The sequence below is a fragment of the Dermacentor variabilis genome, chromosome 4 (assembly GCF_050947875.1).
Source record: "Dermacentor variabilis isolate Ectoservices chromosome 4, ASM5094787v1, whole genome shotgun sequence".
Taxonomy (NCBI): domain Eukaryota; kingdom Metazoa; phylum Arthropoda; class Arachnida; order Ixodida; family Ixodidae; genus Dermacentor; species Dermacentor variabilis.
This window is the reverse complement of record NC_134571.1, coordinates 143,859,230-143,877,529: the sequence shown is the minus strand read 5'-3', so window position 1 is coordinate 143,877,529 and position 18,300 is coordinate 143,859,230. Positions and strand designations below refer to the sequence as shown.

General features: G+C 45.9%; 1 protein-coding gene across 1 annotated transcript in view; it reads right to left on the bottom strand.

The window, feature by feature from the left end:
* Window positions 1-18,300, bottom strand: part of LOC142579874 (MAM and LDL-receptor class A domain-containing protein 1-like) — a 158,256-nt gene that overhangs the window by 51,950 nt on the left and 88,006 nt on the right. The window contains exons 21-23 of the mRNA XM_075690510.1: window positions 10,855-11,082; window positions 9,839-9,871; window positions 8,898-9,032 (exon numbers count right to left, since the gene is read on the bottom strand). Coding sequence (XP_075546625.1) covers window positions 8,898-9,032; window positions 9,839-9,871; window positions 10,855-11,082 — 396 coding nt within the window. The remainder of the gene's footprint in view (window positions 1-8,897; window positions 9,033-9,838; window positions 9,872-10,854; window positions 11,083-18,300) is intronic.

Here is an 18,300-nt window from a genome sequence, read left to right as displayed (position 1 = left end):
ACTTTTATATTGTCTTGAAAATTCACGTCAATATGGAGGCCGTGTCACCTTGCTGTAAATATTTGGTGCAAAATTTCGATCCGCGTGACGTAATAAAAAAACTGTGTACGCTATTTTACACTGATAAATTGCGCCTTAGATTTTGACTCAGTTGCTTAAAAAAACCGCTTCCATTCCACCAAGTACAAGTGGATATAAAGCGAAGCTGTTGTCGAGGTTAGGCAACCACAATTGACGTTGGGCGACATTACACAAGCCCAACCACAAAAAGCGACGTAGGTCACACCCGCAGGCTGCGTATGGAAGTGCAGCATTCATCATCATTCCTCTAGGCCGTCCGCCAAGCGCAAGTGCTTCAATGAATGTTTAATAGTAAAATCTGTCGGAAAATGAGTAAAGTACGACTTACACAACAAACTTCAGACATGACAGCGTTGGATTGTAACCCGAATATGTGAGAAAACATAATTATTTTATGTGGAAACTTAAATACAAAGCCTTCCAGCTACCGTTTGTTTTTTAATGAGCACACCACGACCATCCGGACCAACTAGAAGCTAACAGATTCGATGTTAAGGGTTTTGCTGTATTCTGCATGGGTTCATTCCATTTTTAGTACACTTTGCATCGCAAGGAATGTTTACGTTTAGAAGTGGCCGTGCCGTCGCGGCTACTAAAGAAATCGCAGAATTTCAACGCGTATGCCAGGTGCTCTGGCTTCGAGTTGTCGAGTCAGCTAGTGGTTTTTTGTGGCCTTCTTGAGAGGTTAAAAGCACCTCTAACTCACTCTACCGTAAAGACTCTAAGCATAAAACCGTGGCAACACTGTCATACGAACGCTAAACTACCGGAATCTGGGACGCTATAAATTAAAGCTATTCCAAACTTTTTTAAATCCAAGCCAGCCAGGACGCTCCAAGAAAGACGGGAGGAGCTTGAACAGAAAATCGAAGCCAGCATCAAACAGAACGACACGAAAATGGAAACTAAACTAGAACAAATGGAAGTACCGCTTGAGGCAAAGATAGAGGCAAAGATAGAGGCGCTAAGAAAGGTGATACTACAGCGAGTGAAACAAATGATGGCTGACTTCGAAGCGAAACTAGCAAAATGGGGACCGCACACAAATAAGGGGGGGGGGGGGGGAGGATCAGTTAAGATGTCCATCAAGCCGTACACTAGGCCCCCGGTACCCGCCGAGGGATTGGAAAAACTGTAACGCCGCCATGGACAGAATAAACAGATACACAATTTGGCAATGGAATTGTAGAGGATACTATCGAAAACGATACATTCTGCAACAACACCTTAAATACAAAGAAAACCCGGATATTATAATGATGCAGGAAACGCACGGGCTGGCAAAAATGTCGGGATACAAGCCCTTTGGTGCTGTCAAACGGGAGACGAAGGCGCTAACGACGTTCGTAAAGCGAAATCACTCGGTCGTGCAGCAAGACACGGAGGTTAAGTCACTCGATCACATTCTTCTAGAACTCATAACCATGCGGAAAACGAAGGACAGTCTCTTTGTATTAAACATTCATAGCAGTCCAAAATGCAGACACCATAAATCTCTAACGCGCTTTAAAGAGAACCTGGCGATAGCGGACAGCCGAGCGGTAGTAATCTGAGGCGATTTTAACGCCCAACACGCGGCATGGGGCTACAAATCTAAACTCAAAAAGGCAGGAAACTCCGGCTAGAAGCGCAACAGGAAGGCCTGACCCTCCTAACCGACCCATCGGTTCCCACGAGAATAGGCACCAGCGTTTGCGTGGATACTACACCAGATTTAACATTTACCAGGTACATACGGGACACGCAGTGGACAAACACGCAACACGACTTTGGGAACGATCACAATATTGGCGGCGAGCTCGACAACGGCAAAAGCTAGCGCCACCGTCGGCGTGACGTGACATGAGGGATCACGTGGACACAGCGGCAGCGTCGGCTTCTTCGGAAGCGCCGAAGCGAGCTGAAAACGAAAGTTTGAAGTCCCACCTGCGCCGCGGTTCTGATTAAGTGGTGAGGCTTTACCACCTTCGGTGTCTGCTTGACAACATTTGAAAGTACTACAATTGGTAGTGGCTGCCTTTGGAGGCCTGCAGCATGGTAGGCTACTGCTCGGTGCCGCAGTGCCGGACGCACGCAGCGGAGCCCGGTGTCTGCCTTATTCACCTGTAGCCACAGGGAAAGGAGCTATGTGAAGCTTGGCTGGCGGAACTTAGAACCGGCAGACAGCCATCGGCCACAACTCGGGTATGCAGCAAGCACAGACGCGAGGAAGATTTCTCCTACGGCGCCGGAATGCACGATGTTCGGTGAGTAGGAGAAAACGCGCACTGAGACGCTCGCCCGCGCCCACTGCCCGGCTAATGTCATGATGGTTTGGCCTATGAACTTGTTGATGCTAGATACTGGCAAGTTCACTGGAAAGGAAAGGGAGCGGTAAGACGCACATTAAAAAAACGGCATAGCATATGGTCATGTTTGTGTTATGAATTAATGCACTGGATTACGAAAATCAATCAGACGAAAATCGCACGCTGAGAAGACCGATAAACACACAGTGCGACGCAACTTGAGAAATAATATTGAAATGTCCAAGAATTTATAAGACAAAAAAAAAAGATTGGATCGTCGCGACGGCACATCAGAGTCGCCGTAGCTAGGCGTCGAAGTCTCTATAAGGGAAGTATTTTTGAACAGTTCTAATAGCGTCCAGCCAACAATGGTTGCTAGTGTACTGTCAAATGCGCGTATGCTGTGGCCTAAAGCTCCCGGCATGGTGCGAGAACGCTCTCAAAGCGAAAGCAAAACATTGTACGCGGACCTGCATGCATACACGCAGTCGGTCGCGGCGAACCCGTGCGATCGCTGGATTGAGGCTCCATTCTGTTATGTCCCATTTAGTTATGCAGACAGCACACTATAAGAACATACTTCACATAGTTTACTCTCAGCATTTGCCTACCTTTCATGGAAGAAGCCGGTTCGGGAGACTCCATCGCGGCGACCACGCGCAGTGGCATTCACGTACTGTATGTATTCGGTAAAGGGATAGCGCCTGTAAACGATTCTGTGCTTTCAGTTTGCCCAAGATTATTATATTGACAGTCAAAAACTTCCCTCGTTTTGAGAGTACCTGCATTAACGTCCAGGGTGGCTGCCGCGTGGTGTTCTTATTGAAGGCCGTAAGCGAAACCTATGAGGAGCGCGTCGCGTGATCCCTCATGCTACTCAAGTGAGGCGCTTCCGACAGATGGCGACTCCGTAACTCCTCGCTGCCAATACTAGAAATAACTGTAAGGGCGGGACTGCGCAAGAAAAAAGGTAGACAACTTAAGATTGTCGACTGGGACAAATTTAGACAAATAAGGGAGGAAGCCGACGACACGACACAGGGTATTGAGGAATGGACCGAAAAACTAAAGGAAGATGTGGCGGCAGATACGAAAACGGTCCGGCCGGAGGCGCACTTATAGAACGTAGATAATAAGCTTCTACACATGTGGGAAGCTAAGGCAGGTTTGCAACGTAGATGGAAAAGACAAAAACACAACCGGACGCTTCGGAGAAAGATAGCGAAATTGAAGAGGGACATAAAACAGTACGCCCAACAGCTATGCAGACAACAGTGGGAGGAAAAATGCAACGACATGGACTGTCAGATAGGAATGGCGAAAATGTGGAACATCCTTCGATATTTGTTAGACCCGGACGCGACCAAGTTGGCATATAGGCAAAATATCAATCGGCTAGCTAATACAAGCGTACCGAGGGACAGAGCAGGACCTCCTCAAGGAAATCGAGAAAAGATACATCTCGCAAGCGATGCCCGTCATACACCCTGACTACACAGGGCAGTGTAGTCTGCGTAGTACAATCTGCGAGTCACAGGTCAGGGCAGCCCTACAGAAACTCAATACCAAGTCGGCACCCGGACTAGACGGGGTAACGATTAAAACGCTAAGGAACTTGGACGATGAGTCTATAATTAAGTTAACAGAATATATTCACGAATGCTTGGAGGCAGGCCAGATTCCGCAGCAATGAAAGACGGCGAAAATCATTTTAATACTTAAACCTGACAAGCGACTGCAGATTGAGAACTTGAGACCCATATCTCTCACTTCTCGCGTGGGGAAATTTACGGAGCACGTGGTCCTAGCGAGGATAACCACCTACAACATGGAGTGCGACGCGCACCCACCACAATGATAGGATTCAGGAGAAATCTCTCCGCGCATGACGCTCTGTTACAACTAAAACATGAGATCCTAGAAGACTCGGGCAGATCAAGAAAGGCAATTCTCAGGTTGGACCTATAAAAGGCCTTCGATAACGTAACACATGCAATGATACTAGATATAGTAGGAGAACTAGGACTGGGAAAACGGACGTACGATTACGTACGCCGTTTCCTAACGGGCAGAAAGGCAAAGATCACGATAGCGGACATAGTTTCGGAGGAGATCGAGATAGACAGTGCAGGTACGCCACAGGGCTCAGTCTTATCACCGATGCTATTCAATTTGGCGCTAATCTGGCTGCCAGCCAAGCTTCAAGAACTCGAGAGACTCAATCATAGCTTATACGCTGACTATATCACCCTATGGGTGAGAAACGGAAGTGACGGGCAAATAGAACAAACGCTTCAAACAGCGGTCGAAACAATCGAACGATATCTAGAGGGGACAGGGCTAACCTGCTCGGCAAAGAAATCGGACCAGCTGCTATACAGACCGACTCGCAGAAGAAGCAAACCAGGCAACTACAGGGAAGATCTCACTCATAGAGAGGAAGTACAGCTAAAGACCGCCGATGGGAAACCCATACCCAAGGTCGACAGGATCAGGGCATTGGGGCTCCTCATCGAAGCCAACGGCAACAACGGCGAAACCTTGAGAAGACTGTAGGAAACTGCAGCGCCGATCATGAGGCTAATCAGAAGGATAGGAAACAAACATAGCGGGAGGAGAGAGCAAAGGACGATCAGGATAATACAGGCCTTCGTATTAAGTAGAATAGCATACGTAGCACCGTACTTCAAATGCCAGGTCGGGGAAAAGATCAAACTAGAATGCCTCATTCGGAAAATATACAAACTAGCCGTAGAGCTACCGATCAGCACCAGCACGGACAAGTTGCTACAATTAGGCCTACACAACACGATACATGAGCTCATTGAAGCGCAATGTACGGCACAATATGAACGCCTCTCTAAGACTAGAGCAGGCAGACACATCCTAGAGAGACTAGACATAGGTTACCACAGATATCACGGTGTCAAGGTGAAAATCCCAAGAGAGATGAAAGGAACAATGGTAGTACCTCCCATACCAAAGAACATGCACCCAGACCACAATAAGGACAGACGAGAGAACATAGAGGCAGATACAGAGGAAATTCGGCAGGGATAAGGACGCAGTCTTCGTAGACGCAGCTCGATACAGTCGAATACGGAGGTTTACGCCAGCTGTAATCGATAGCGAGAAACAGTGTAAGACGTGCGCGGGGATACGCACCACACGTAACCACCGATTGTTGAAGACCGCGGAACCTGGCAAAGATGCATTGCGGACTACCTTCAGGCCTGCTTGAACTCCTTACCTTTCGACGACCCGTTCTTGATCCGCAAGCCTGACGAAGTTATTGCAACACTAAAGAGTAGCCCACCGACGTCTTGTTTTTCAATAGACGTGAAGGAATTGTTGTACAGTGTCCCGAGGCCAGCGGTGGTACAAGCAGTAGAAGAAGCCATCGACACGTTGCGCTACACCAAATTTCAGGATGTGTGCAAGTGCAGTATTTCTAGTTTCGTGAACTTGTTAAAACTGTATTTACATGGTGCGTTTATCGAATATGGTGACAGTGTGTATGAGCAGAAGGATGGCATCGCTATTGGTTCTTGTATAGCTCCCGTGCTTTCCGACTTATTTCTGAGTGTGGGAGACAGGAAACTTGCCACCTTGTTTGAAGAAACTAACATAACTACCTGTTTCAGATATGTTGACGACTATTTGGTGTGCATGAAAGAAGACCAAACCGATCGATTTTGTGTAGAAACTCTCATCAGCATGTTCAAAAAAGCGCATGAAGGTTTAGAGTTCACCTACGAGACTCCTACCGAAGGTCGATTGCAGTACCTTGACATAAACATTAGGCTCAGAGGCTCCCACATCTGCTGGTGCTACAAAACTAGAGGAGAAAAAGAAATCCTGAGGTATGACTCATGCCATTCTAAAATCATAAAAAGAGGCATCGCCAAGGCTTGCATAAGTCAAGCAATTGAAAAATCATGCCGCCATGCTGTGAGGAAGAGCATCAATTTGCAAGTAAGCCGCTTAAGAAACAGTGGGTACCCGATTAGCATGGTGGTGCAAATCTGTGAAAGCTTGGTGCCCGAAATCAGAACCAACAGGAAAAGCCAGAAAACACAGAAAAAAGAAAAATTGAAAAAACGGGTGGTGATGCCTTACATTCATGGCTTGTCACATAGGATAAAAAAGACAGCCCAACGCCACGATGTTCAAGTTCTGTTCTCCGCCCCACAAAAACTAAAAGGCATGTGCAAGAGGGTGAACGCAGGATCCATGGAGGCAAACCCTAGTGCTAGGGTCTGTCAGACTAAGCACGTGAAAAAGTACGTGGAATGTGCTACTTCAGTTGTTTACCAAATCCCACTAGATTGCGGGAAGGTATACATTGGGCAAAATGGACGTTGTCTAAATGATAGGTTACGGGAGCACAAATACACGTGCCAGCTTCTGACAACACCTAGCAACTTGGCTGCACATTTGAAACAATGCAAATGCTCTCCGCTACTAGAAAGCACCGCAGTCATTGGCAAATCAAAAACAAAAACGGAGCGAGAAATATGGGAGGCGCTTGCGATAGCTAAAGAAAAAGAGACGTGCGTAAGCACTCCGTCCATCGCGCTTATCGAAGCTGAGGTCGAGTTTGCCAGGGCGAACGGCTACAAGTGAACGATGTATGCCTGACCCGAACTATGCTCACATTTCGTCAACTTGTCATATCTTTTATACCCCCCCCCCCCGCGCCATATCTCCTTGCATATAAGCGCGTTCTTTAACAGTATTAAACAGTTGGTAGTTTGCGCTACGTCCGTCCACGTCCTGTCCTTCCTTAATATCGTCTGTGTAAAACTGAGCGCAACATAACCATGCACGTTCACCAACTAGCCCCCTTCATTGCTTTACTAAATAAGTAAAAATTGCTATCGCGCTGTTACATCATTATATCGAACAAATGTCTAAATAAGCACGATGATAGGAAAATTCTTATAAAAATATCCCTGTCAGTAACTCTGAACAGGGTGCATCGTATTGCACTGTTTAAATTGCTCTATGAAATTCAGTTATGCTTTAAATGCCCATTTCAACGCATTCTCGTCTGAGTTCAACGCGTTGGTCGTGAGTGCACGCACAACGTTCACAAACTTGCACCTGATGGTCACAAGTCGTCACTTGTTTCACGATTACATGTCAAGTTATGCACGGCCGCGCGAAAGGTGCAGGCGGCAGTTGCATATGGCAGTGTGGATAGTTAAGGACTTATCAGTGCCCCTTCGCGGACTCCGTCGTCTTAGTCTACCACATAGTTTGTTCGTGCGCTATTTTCGACAGTCACCACAGGCAGTTTATAACGAATGTAAAAGCAAATATTTGCTAAACCAGAGCAGACCTTACGGCCCTAGTGATGAGGGCTCTAAAGCGTGTGTTTCAAAAGTGTACATTTTTTGTGTAATAGTACGATGTGCAATGAAGCTTAGTCGACAGAGAGAGTAGCAATGTAGGAGACTTCCATAACTTCGTAATGACATGCTCTAACCTGCGCTACTCATTGTATTTACAAAGATTTACAGGCCTTTGTTTATTTCCGCCAGCCAATATGACTCAGTTGCTATGCCGTTCTGCTGCTCGGCATGAGATTCTGGCTTTGATTCCCGCCAGGGCCAATGTATACTGATGGGGACGGAGTAAAAAAAGACATTCATATACCTCAATTTAGCTGCACGTTAAGGAAGCTAGATGTGGTCAAAGTTATTGCGGAGCTCTCTACTAATGATAGTTATTTACATAATCTCTCATAATCCAAGGTGCTCTTTCGACAGGTGACACACCAAAATGAAAATTGTCGGTAGTGACCACAGCGACAATTTGGTAGTTGTGCAGCTATAAGCTGGTGGCGTTGAACAAGTGACTCAACTGGAAATTTTATATTAGTCATAGCAAGAAGAAGCACACATATATTTTCACTTCTATAAAAGAAAACAGGTTGGGCAAGCGCAGGTATTAGCTTGTAGAGCTCATGTAATCAATAACGCCCGCATGAGTCTAATTTGCATTAACTTTCGGCGCCTGCCCTTTATATGAAACATTTATATAGCGTTCAGAGAGGTTATCATGACAAGTAACAAGATTTTAACAAATAAGTAGTAAGACGTCGTTCTAGTACCCAAAAAACAATAACTTCTCTGCCCTGCCCGTATGTTTTCTGCTTCAATAACTGCATTCTAGCATAACTGATGATAGGAATGCATTCGTTTTCACATTTGATGGTAAGAACAGTGCGTTGAAAAATAGCTACTTTAGTCGCTGCGCAGCCGCAATGCTAAGGGTACGCATTCTCAGCGTGCGGACTTCAGTAGGCGCGTATCATTGCTAAATAGCTCTTCAGAGCAGCAGGTTTTTACTCCGCAGTTACATGTGTGGTCCACTTAGGTAACTCATTAATCGGATTCATTCCGTACAAAAGCTCAGGGTGGTATCTGCGCAAAATATTATCAATGCTAATGGTATCCCGTTACGTTAGCCCAATTTCTTTACAATCACATGAGGGACACATCATTGACATAACCAGGTTACCTTTGTAGGCCTTGAGGGTGTGGTCAAACCGCGGAAAGTCTGGACTCTTCTTGCTTGGATCGTTTAAAGCCCATTTGAGGGAGAAGTTTCCCGGCCTCCACCCACACATAGTTCCCTCTTCGAATGTGCAACGATCTGAAAAACAAATCATTGCAGCGGATTGGCAATATCAACATTAAAAAAGAACTCATCGACCGTCAGAAATCACCAAACATCCTAACCAATACGTGCTTGCTCCTTTTAAATGCGAAGTGGCCTGTACATATTTAATAGCTTAATCCTCATTTACGCCCGCCTGGTGGGACAGGAACGGATGAATATGTATATTGGTTTGAAGTTAAAGAACTTGTTAAAAAAAAGAATATTTAATTTATACGCGACCATATCATTGAAGGAATGCCCTGATTTGAATATGTATGTTCAAAAGATTTATCCTGGAGGGAACTAACTATGAAAACGTGCATGGAAGCATGGCACTCTTTCTACGAATAATGTGCCGTGAAAGTCTGTTGAACAAATAGAAGCTTTACCATTTGTTAAGTGCGGAATCGAAATTATTATTTGTGAATAACATGTGAAATATGTGAGCCCTCTGATGTAATAAACTTTAGCCTTGGCCACAATAGAAGGTTTAAGACTGTAGAGGTGGTAGTGATTAGAAAACTCTAAATATTGGCATTCTTCGTGCAGATTACCGATTGTTTCATCATCATTTACGATACATAATTTTACGAAAGAACATACTTTTTACCGTAGGTACATAACGGTAGGTACGCAGAATATTCTAGGACAAAGAATCAATAGAACTAACTTCCTGATTTGGTCCACATTCTTATGGTACTGAGTTAGCCAGCATTTAGTCCAGTATGAAGTTTAAACATTGTAAGCAATCGTGCACTAAAGAAGTTTAAAGCAATAGATCCGAAGATGGCGTAACTTACAAGGAGTATCAGAGTTCCCTTTCCGTGCGGCAGCTGAAAGAGAAAATTCGCAGCAAATAAACTTTCAATATCACATCTAAAATTACCGAAGAAAATCATCGCACGAAACGCCTTAACGACGGCTGATTGATCGAAGCATTCATGCTGCATATATGCCACAAACAATGAATTTTCTGCGACTTCAACAGGTAAAGCACGGATTTGTTGCTATTGTGTAAAAATTAATGTGTTATATCATATCGTGATTTCTGTACAGTTGAACTAGAATGGATCGAAGCTGTCGACTCACATATGCAGCTGATAGATAGTGCAAAGAGTGTGTGCATGTTGTGTGGAGATCGAAACGTAATACTCTGGCTTTAAAAAAAAAACATTAAGTACGTTAACAAACAGGGCTTAACTGACTCGATGGGTACAATGTACGAAACAGGCATGGCTGACAACCATCAGCGTATATTACTTTTTTCATAATAAAGTCATTCCTAATCTGTTGTGGCGACAAATCGCATAGAGCTTCTGCTTTTTGAAACAAAAAATAGTGTGCAAGAATGTTGAACTGTCCTTAGATATTTGGCAAAAAATGGGGACGCTTTTATGCAGATACGTTGGGAAATATAAGCCGTTACATCTTCCCTTTCTTCACACAATTTTAGCTCACCCGTTTAAATTGCTCACGTGATGTGGTGGGTTGTAGCAACAGGAGGTTTTAGACTGACAATTAAGGTCGGAAATTGATCCGGCTGAGCACCACTGCGGCATGTCATCACATTTTCGTCAAACTGACTTCCTTGTAGACTCTTACTATTACTTTCATCAATTTGTGCCAAATGTTCAGAAAGACACGGCTAACGCCATGGGGAAAAATCCTGCCGTGAAATTAGCACCGCAATGCTCCATCTCTTCCTCCGGCACAATATTACTTGGCCACAATTTTACAGTAGAAACTCGTACGTTCAAGAATGCGTGCAAGTCGGCATAATTTCTCAAGCCGTAGTTCTGCGGGGAAGCAGTATTACCTGGCTCTGTGCGCGTGGCTTGCACGGATGCAATGGCCATCGTACCGTTGGTACCGTCACCGCGAGTCACCCACACTGAGAGTTGGCAGTGGCTGCCGCGTTTGAGTGACAAGTTCAGAGTTGTCCATTGGGATACCTCGGTCAGTTCGACGTAGGACTGGGCCGTGATATTCACCAGGTCGTGCACGTTTCCATAGCAGGAAATCGAGAGATTGGCTGCTGTTATATCTGCAGAATGCGAGAAGCAATAATCATATTATTACAGCTTGATCCCACTTGATTATTTTTTGTTGTCATTCGAAAGTTTGCCCCATATTAGGAAATGAGTGAAGCGTCTTTGCCCGTACAGTGTGTCCTGTTCAATAAGTTCAGCAAGAATCTATGGTGTGTTCCACAGAGTGTACATTTGTACTACGAATATGGGATTGGGATAACCCGTGTTATTTAAAAACAAATTCAGGAGCTTTAAGTTCCGAAACTGCAATCTAATTATTAGGCACATCATAGTGGGGGACTCCAAACTTCTTTTGACCACCGGGGTTTTCTCCAACCAGCGCCAAAAATATACTTATGTGAGTGTTTTCGAATGTCGAGCCATGGAGAAGCAGCAGCCACAATCAGGGGCCGAAAGCGCGACCTCGCGCTGAGCAGCACAACGCCACAGCCTCTAAGCATACATAGCGTGTGCGAATCTAACCCTTCCTATGGTGTCGACACAGAATGTTTCAAATGCGAAAGCAGCGCTGCCAGTGTTTCATGTCCGAAGCACCTTTTACAACACTGGAACATAGCATAACACAAGAAGCCTTACATAAGACCATTAATACATTAGCTCCTGCAGGAAGCTAAAAAATGAAACAGCATGGAAATCTTTTTTTTTTTTGGCGCTCCAAAGTGTTATATGTGCTTATTTGCCACTACCACACTATTGGCTCAAGCTTGTTAATCTACTTGAAAAATGACAGACATCAAGGGCTCAACTGGTGATTCAAGAATGTTTAAAATATATACCTGGGACGGAATTCAATATGTATTTTCTTCATAATTGTGCCTTACTATTAGCTGGTCAGATATGCCAATAATACGTCAAGCATCAGGATTGCCTGTAAAGTTTCATATTTGGGCAAGCCTAGCGCAGCGATTTTTTTTAATACGGGCTGTGAGTTGAAATTTTTATCTAATCTCGTTTACATTTCGGATATCAGTCACTCCCAGGATGAGATTTAGTGCACGTATAATAACACTAAGGAAAGTGGATAGAGAAACGGCACCGCAGTAGCTCAAATCGTAAAAGCTTCACAAGCGTAATCCGAAGAGGTGGATTCGCATGCTACCTAAGCCAGTAGTTATTTGGGCCCTTTCGTCCCCCTTTAGGTATAATTTGTAAGATTGAAATAAATTAAGGAATTCACTGTATGCGATCCTCGGTGTCATGGTAGGGTGATTCATATGATGGCGACATACGAAAATCGAACCAATCTGATACTCTTCAATGTCATACTATATATATATATATATATATATATATATATATATATATATATTGTCGCTTAGACGAATGAAAACGGGTAATCTTTAGGTTTTACTGGGGCGCTATAATGTAAAGCTATTCCAAGCGTTTCTATTCCAATTCTGCAATCAGCCCTCCGCGATTGGTCAAACACTTTCTTCTACCCCCCCCCCCCCCTTCACCTGTTTGTCACGCGACCTCACGAAAAATTTGATAGCTCCCCATCTGATATGACGTGTACACACTGATTATGCATGATTTGACAGAACAAAAGAAAAATAGTTAGTTATGATTCGACGCCTTTTCGCCATTAGCCCTCGGTTATTGGTCAAATGTTTTCGGGCTGCACCGGCTTCAACTGCCTGTCACGTGTCGTCACGAAACCGCAAAAGCTCACTGCGTTAAAGTTACGTGTACGCGTTAAAGATGCATTAGTATGCCGAACAAAACTGAATATTCTTCTGAATAGCCGCAAGCTGCCCTGTTCCGAAAGTAATAAAAGATAGCTGCCGCCGATCGCTCAGGCACTGGCTACTCGCACCTGTCGGAGAGAATCGGTGTATTTCCGCACAATAAAACTTCTTGTGCGGTCGTGCATGCAACGTTTTCGAGCACTTTCGGCACGTTTACGACCTCATTCTGCCAACTCTTCTTCGCTGAGCATCCATTTCAGCGTCATTCTTAAGTTTTCGTTGCATGCCGCTGCGATTTTGGACCAGCCACCGCAAGCTAAATAAGGCAAAGCGGGCCAATCACAGACGTCGGCACCACCTTTTTGATCCGGTTATCGATTTTCAGTGCAGTGGCTCAGCCTCATAGAATGCATCTCCCCTTCGTGATCCTCGCCTCTTGTCAGACAATTATATAAGACAAGCCGCTCAGTGTAGGCAATGTTATTCGCTTTTCATGCAAACAAAAGTGACCTCCTATGAACGAGGAGAGCGTGTGATTGGTCTGTTCAGACAACTCTGCGTGCGACCTCCTGATGCTTGCGTCGGCGGTTACGCAAATTTGACGGCAGGAGATGGGACTAAAAATAAATTGGAATAGTTTCACGTTCTAGGACCCCTGGTCGATCAGATCGAGCGAGGGCACGTATAGCCCCTCCCCCCTTCCCACCTTAGAAACATCGACTGGATGCGGGCCAAAAATACACAGAAGCCCACTGATCTGTTTAGACGCAGGGAACGAGAGATAATGAATGTCCCCAGAAAGACAGAAAAAACGAAACAAAGAAAATATGGACAGTATACATAAGTATTCAAGCGCACACCTCACTTTTGTTTGCGTTAAGACCCGTCACTGGGGGTATTGAATAAAGGGTGGGGTTTACAAATATTGCTTGTTCTATTTAGTGGCCACATGTGTATAAAGCTACACATGTACAAAGTGCATGTGTATAAAGTACATGTGTATAAAGTATAAAGCTTATCAGCAAATGTCAAGGAAGAGGTGATTTCGGTGATGTGACGGGGCAAGCCGTTCCAGTCGATCGATGGTCGGCAAAAGAAGGATGCAGAGAAGGTTGCAGTACGGCTGCGTGGACGCGTTACTTGCAAGGGATGCCCTCTACACAGCCAATGGCAAGGAGGTGGGGTCGACACATATGGTGAGATATGAAGCCAGCTGTAATAAGACTTATGAAAAAGGATTAACGAATCAATGCGACGCCGGGATGGTAGCATGTTTAAGGTGGACTGTGCGTTTGGTAGCGACACGCTGGTGTTATAACAATACGATGAATGAGTGAACCTTGCCGCAAAATTATGAATTATTTCGAGTGCATCGATAAGATAAGTTTCATGTGGCGGCCAGATGGGGAATGCGTATTCAAGCTTGAAACGTACGAATGTCTTGAATGCTAGTAGTTTAACGTGATGCGGTGCATGAAGCAGACGGCGTTTTAGAAATCCCAATGTGTGGTTAGCGGAGGCAGTAACACACACATCCAAATTAGTAAAGTCGTAGGAGCAAAATAAACAAAATAAACTGTCCCACTGTCCCACTTGTGAAGTAGCGCGAATGCAGGCACGCTACAGTGCGAAGTACGGCTTCAGGCGTACATGTGCAGTTTCGGTTCAAAGCTGTCGTCGCGGAGTCAAGACGCCGACCGGAAAGACCTCGTATGTGACGTCAATGAGGCGTATCGAGGCCTTATATGGTCAGAAATAGCGGTTTCGGAGTTTGTTGCACAAGCCTTGGCGTCGTATAGGGGTACGAATGCAGACACGGTCGCCGGGGAGGCGGCGACGTCTCGGCGGTGGAGCTTCTAATGTGGCGCTTCTGCACGTTGCTGCAGGCGGATGTGCAACGCGGGTCACTTGACTAGCTTCATCAGCGTGCTGTGCATATCGAGCGACACCTGGAGTAAATCGCCATGGTTGTCGCATGGTTTGCACGTTACGCCCGTAATGTAATGGTGGAATGGCGTAAACCGCCTTGTTTCCTGCATTGCATTGTTGTATGCAAATGTGATGTATGGAAGAATCTCGTCCAAGTTTGGTGGTGGAGGTCCACGTACATTGATAACGTGTCTGCAATAATCTTAATTCATCTCTCTGTTAGTCCATTTGTTTCAGGAAGGTAGGCGGTTGTCTGGCGGGGGCTGATACAACTCAGCTTGAAAACTTGTTATCAGCTCTTTAAATGCCGTTCATCTATCTGCGATTACGTGTAACAGGGCGCCGTGTCTTAGAACGATGTGGTGCCTGAAAAACTGGGCGACTTCAGTAGCTGCACCATGAGATAAGGCCTTGGTTTCGGCAAAACAAATCAGGTAATCTGTCCGAGAAGGTGCCAACGCACGAGATCTTTAAATGTTCCAGACGAAGGGTACGTGTTCTCGAGAGAGCTGAGTCAGTGGTTCGGCTATGTTGGAAAAGTTAGTAACGAATCGACGACCGTAAGCGCACAAGCCGAGAAAACGTTGCACTGCTCTTTTGCGTGATGGAATAGGAAAGGTGGCGATGGGCCGTAGTCTTTTCAGGCACGGGTAAACGCCACCTGCGTTTACAACGTGTCCCAGAAACGCCAGCTCCTTTTAGACAAAATGACATTTTTGAGGTTTCAGCGTGAGGTCGGCTGAGCGGATGACTTCAAGGACTTTTCTCAGGCACTTCAGTTTTTCGAAATTATTGCAGAAGATTGACACATCATAGAGGTATAAAAAGCAGCTTTGCCACTTCGATTCTGCAAGAACGGTATACGTCTTTCACTGGAAAGTGGTTGGAGCAGAACAGACCCCAAAAGAAACTCGCAATTCGTCCTGGTCATCCGGAGCTACCCACGCAGCCTTTTCTTGTTCTCGCTCATTGACTTCAATCTTCCAATAGCTACTTTTTATGTCAGTGGATGAAAAATAGTTAGCGTGCCCCATCCTACCAGTGTCATCGGCACGTGGCCGGGGATAAACATTATTTCTGTGAAAATTGTGTAGCTTCCTATAATCGGCACAGAAGCGCAGCGTTCCGTCTTTCTTTTAATCTGGATCAACTGGCGAGGACCACGTACTGCTGGAAGGTTGGATGAAGCCATCGTCGAGAATTTCCTTTACTTGTGCCTGAATAGCCTCGCATTCTTTAGCGGAAACATGGTAAGGCTGTTGTCGAATGGGCCAATGCCTCATCATCTGAAATAATACCATGTTTTGAGAGTGGCGTCTGGCGGACTTTAGAGGAAGAAGCGAAGCACGACTAAAATTTCATTAGAAGGGCGTGAAGCGCCGCCTTCCATTCGTCCAAAAGCTTCGAGTTCACGTCAATGCATCCGGGAAAAGGGCCACCAGTGAAGATTTCTCAAGATGCGAAGCAATCGTTAATGTCTGCTATGCGTACTCCGTAGGCCACGGCAGTGCAGCAAGAAAGGTGCCGATTTTCATAGTTCAAATTACTAAGAAGTATCCGCGACCACCCGTCACGAACTGCCATAAGGCTTCGTTCAACGCATACACATTGTACCAATAAAAACGATAGATTGCGTATAGCGACCGCGGCGCCATCTCGAAGTCCTTATCACATGACCTCAACCAGCACTGTCGCCCAGGGAGGTAACGTCACGACATTGTTAAAATGCGCAGTGCTGCTTTACGCTTGCGGTGTACGTCTCTGTGGCAGGATCTGTTGAGAAGGTCACGATGTGCTCCTGGAGATTTATAATTTCGTCATACTCTAGAAGAAAATCCACGCCGAGAATAAGCTGGCAAAAACAATCACGGAGGCTGAGGCAGGTAACAACAACGCCGAAGCACCAATTTTGATTGTGGTGGTACAGCAACCTAGACGGATAACCACGTGACCTAACCACGAGATGTGCGAATGCGCGTCCCTTTCAAACACGTCATAACCTTTTTAATAACTGTCACCAGTTTGTCGCCTATAATAAGCTAATCTGCAACCACATCCACTAACTCACTGATCCGAACACCATTTATCAGCACAGCTATGTAAACCGAGACCTGTTCACCAAGTGCAGCTGTGGTCGCCAACTACTTTGTAACTGCACTCAAGCGGGAATGAATCCGCCGGGGTTCCTTAGAGGATATGATGTTGGGCTGCTAAGTACGAGGTCACGGGGTTGAACCCCGGCCACGGCGGCGGCATTTCCATGGGAGCGAAATGTTAAAACACCCGTGTACATAGATTAGGTGCATATTGAATGACCCCAGGTGGTAAAATTATTCTGGAGTCTGCCACTATGGCGTGCCTCATAATCAGATCGTGGTTTTGGCACGCAAAAACCCATAATCAAATTTTTCTTCGACAAGTGTAAATGAATATTCTTTGCTACGTGTTGACCCTGCTGTCTTCATTGAATGTTCATTATGTCGTACAGGCGCCAATGGGATGTCTTGCGCAAGTCGAATTTCAACGACCTCGCCCCCGACAGCCACTGCCTTCGGTTTTTCTGACTAGTACTTGGCGAGCGCCCCTGTGCCATTGTTCGAAAACGTGAGCAGATGGGTAAGGATCACCTCGGAGAGGGTGATTGCGACTGACGTCGCGACAATGGCATGCGCTGCTTAGCGAGATAATCTTTCATTCCCTTTTGCATCTGGCAAACTTCGCGACCAGGGGAGTTGATGTAAAAGCCGCGCAGTGCACGTTATCCGCATGCACACTCGCAGTAGGTGTGTCCGGCCTCGCAGCCCTGGTAGCAAAGTGGTCGTCTGTCCGAAGTGCGCCAGATATCAGACTTCTGCTGCGACGCACGGCTGCCGTCGACACCTAAAACAGCGTGTGCTGATTGGATTGAGACTGAAGGTACGCTGCAGATCGCGACGTCGGGGTGAGATGTAGGCACTCAATCTGACATGGCGGCTGCCGCATATGTCAGACGCTGACTGCCTGTGGGCATAAACGCCGGTGTCCATTGCTGGACCAAGATGTATTGAGATCCTGGTGGCCCTCGTCGCGGATAGCACTGGTGATGGAACCGACTGCAGGCTGGCTCACTCTGTAGATCTTCTGAATTTCTTAGCAAACGGCAGAGTGAGTAATTTCGTGAACCCAGACAGTGCTGCTGCTCCTGGAGGCTATGAACATGTCGCGAGTTGATGCTGCGTTCACTTGCCGGTCAAATGAGGCAGGACACTGATGAGGCTCTTTCGGCATCGTGACGGCTTCAGCGAAGAAGTCTGTCCCTGTCTTTGGGGGTCTCTGCACCATACCAACAAAGGGATGTTCCTTCATACCACGCTTAAAGTGACGCATGTTTTGCACCTCTCGTATGACAGCATGCACTCAAAGAGGCGTGTCATGTCTTCAACGTACGTCCTAACCATCTCATTAGGCAGTTGAATACAGGACCGAAGCGTAAGTTCAACTTGTTGTCAGCGATCAGCGCCTGTGTAAGAATCGAGAAGCCAATGGCGGCCTTAATGATAGGTTGTTAAATGTATTTCATATTTTAGAACCAGGTGCCTGCGCCGTCCTCTAAGC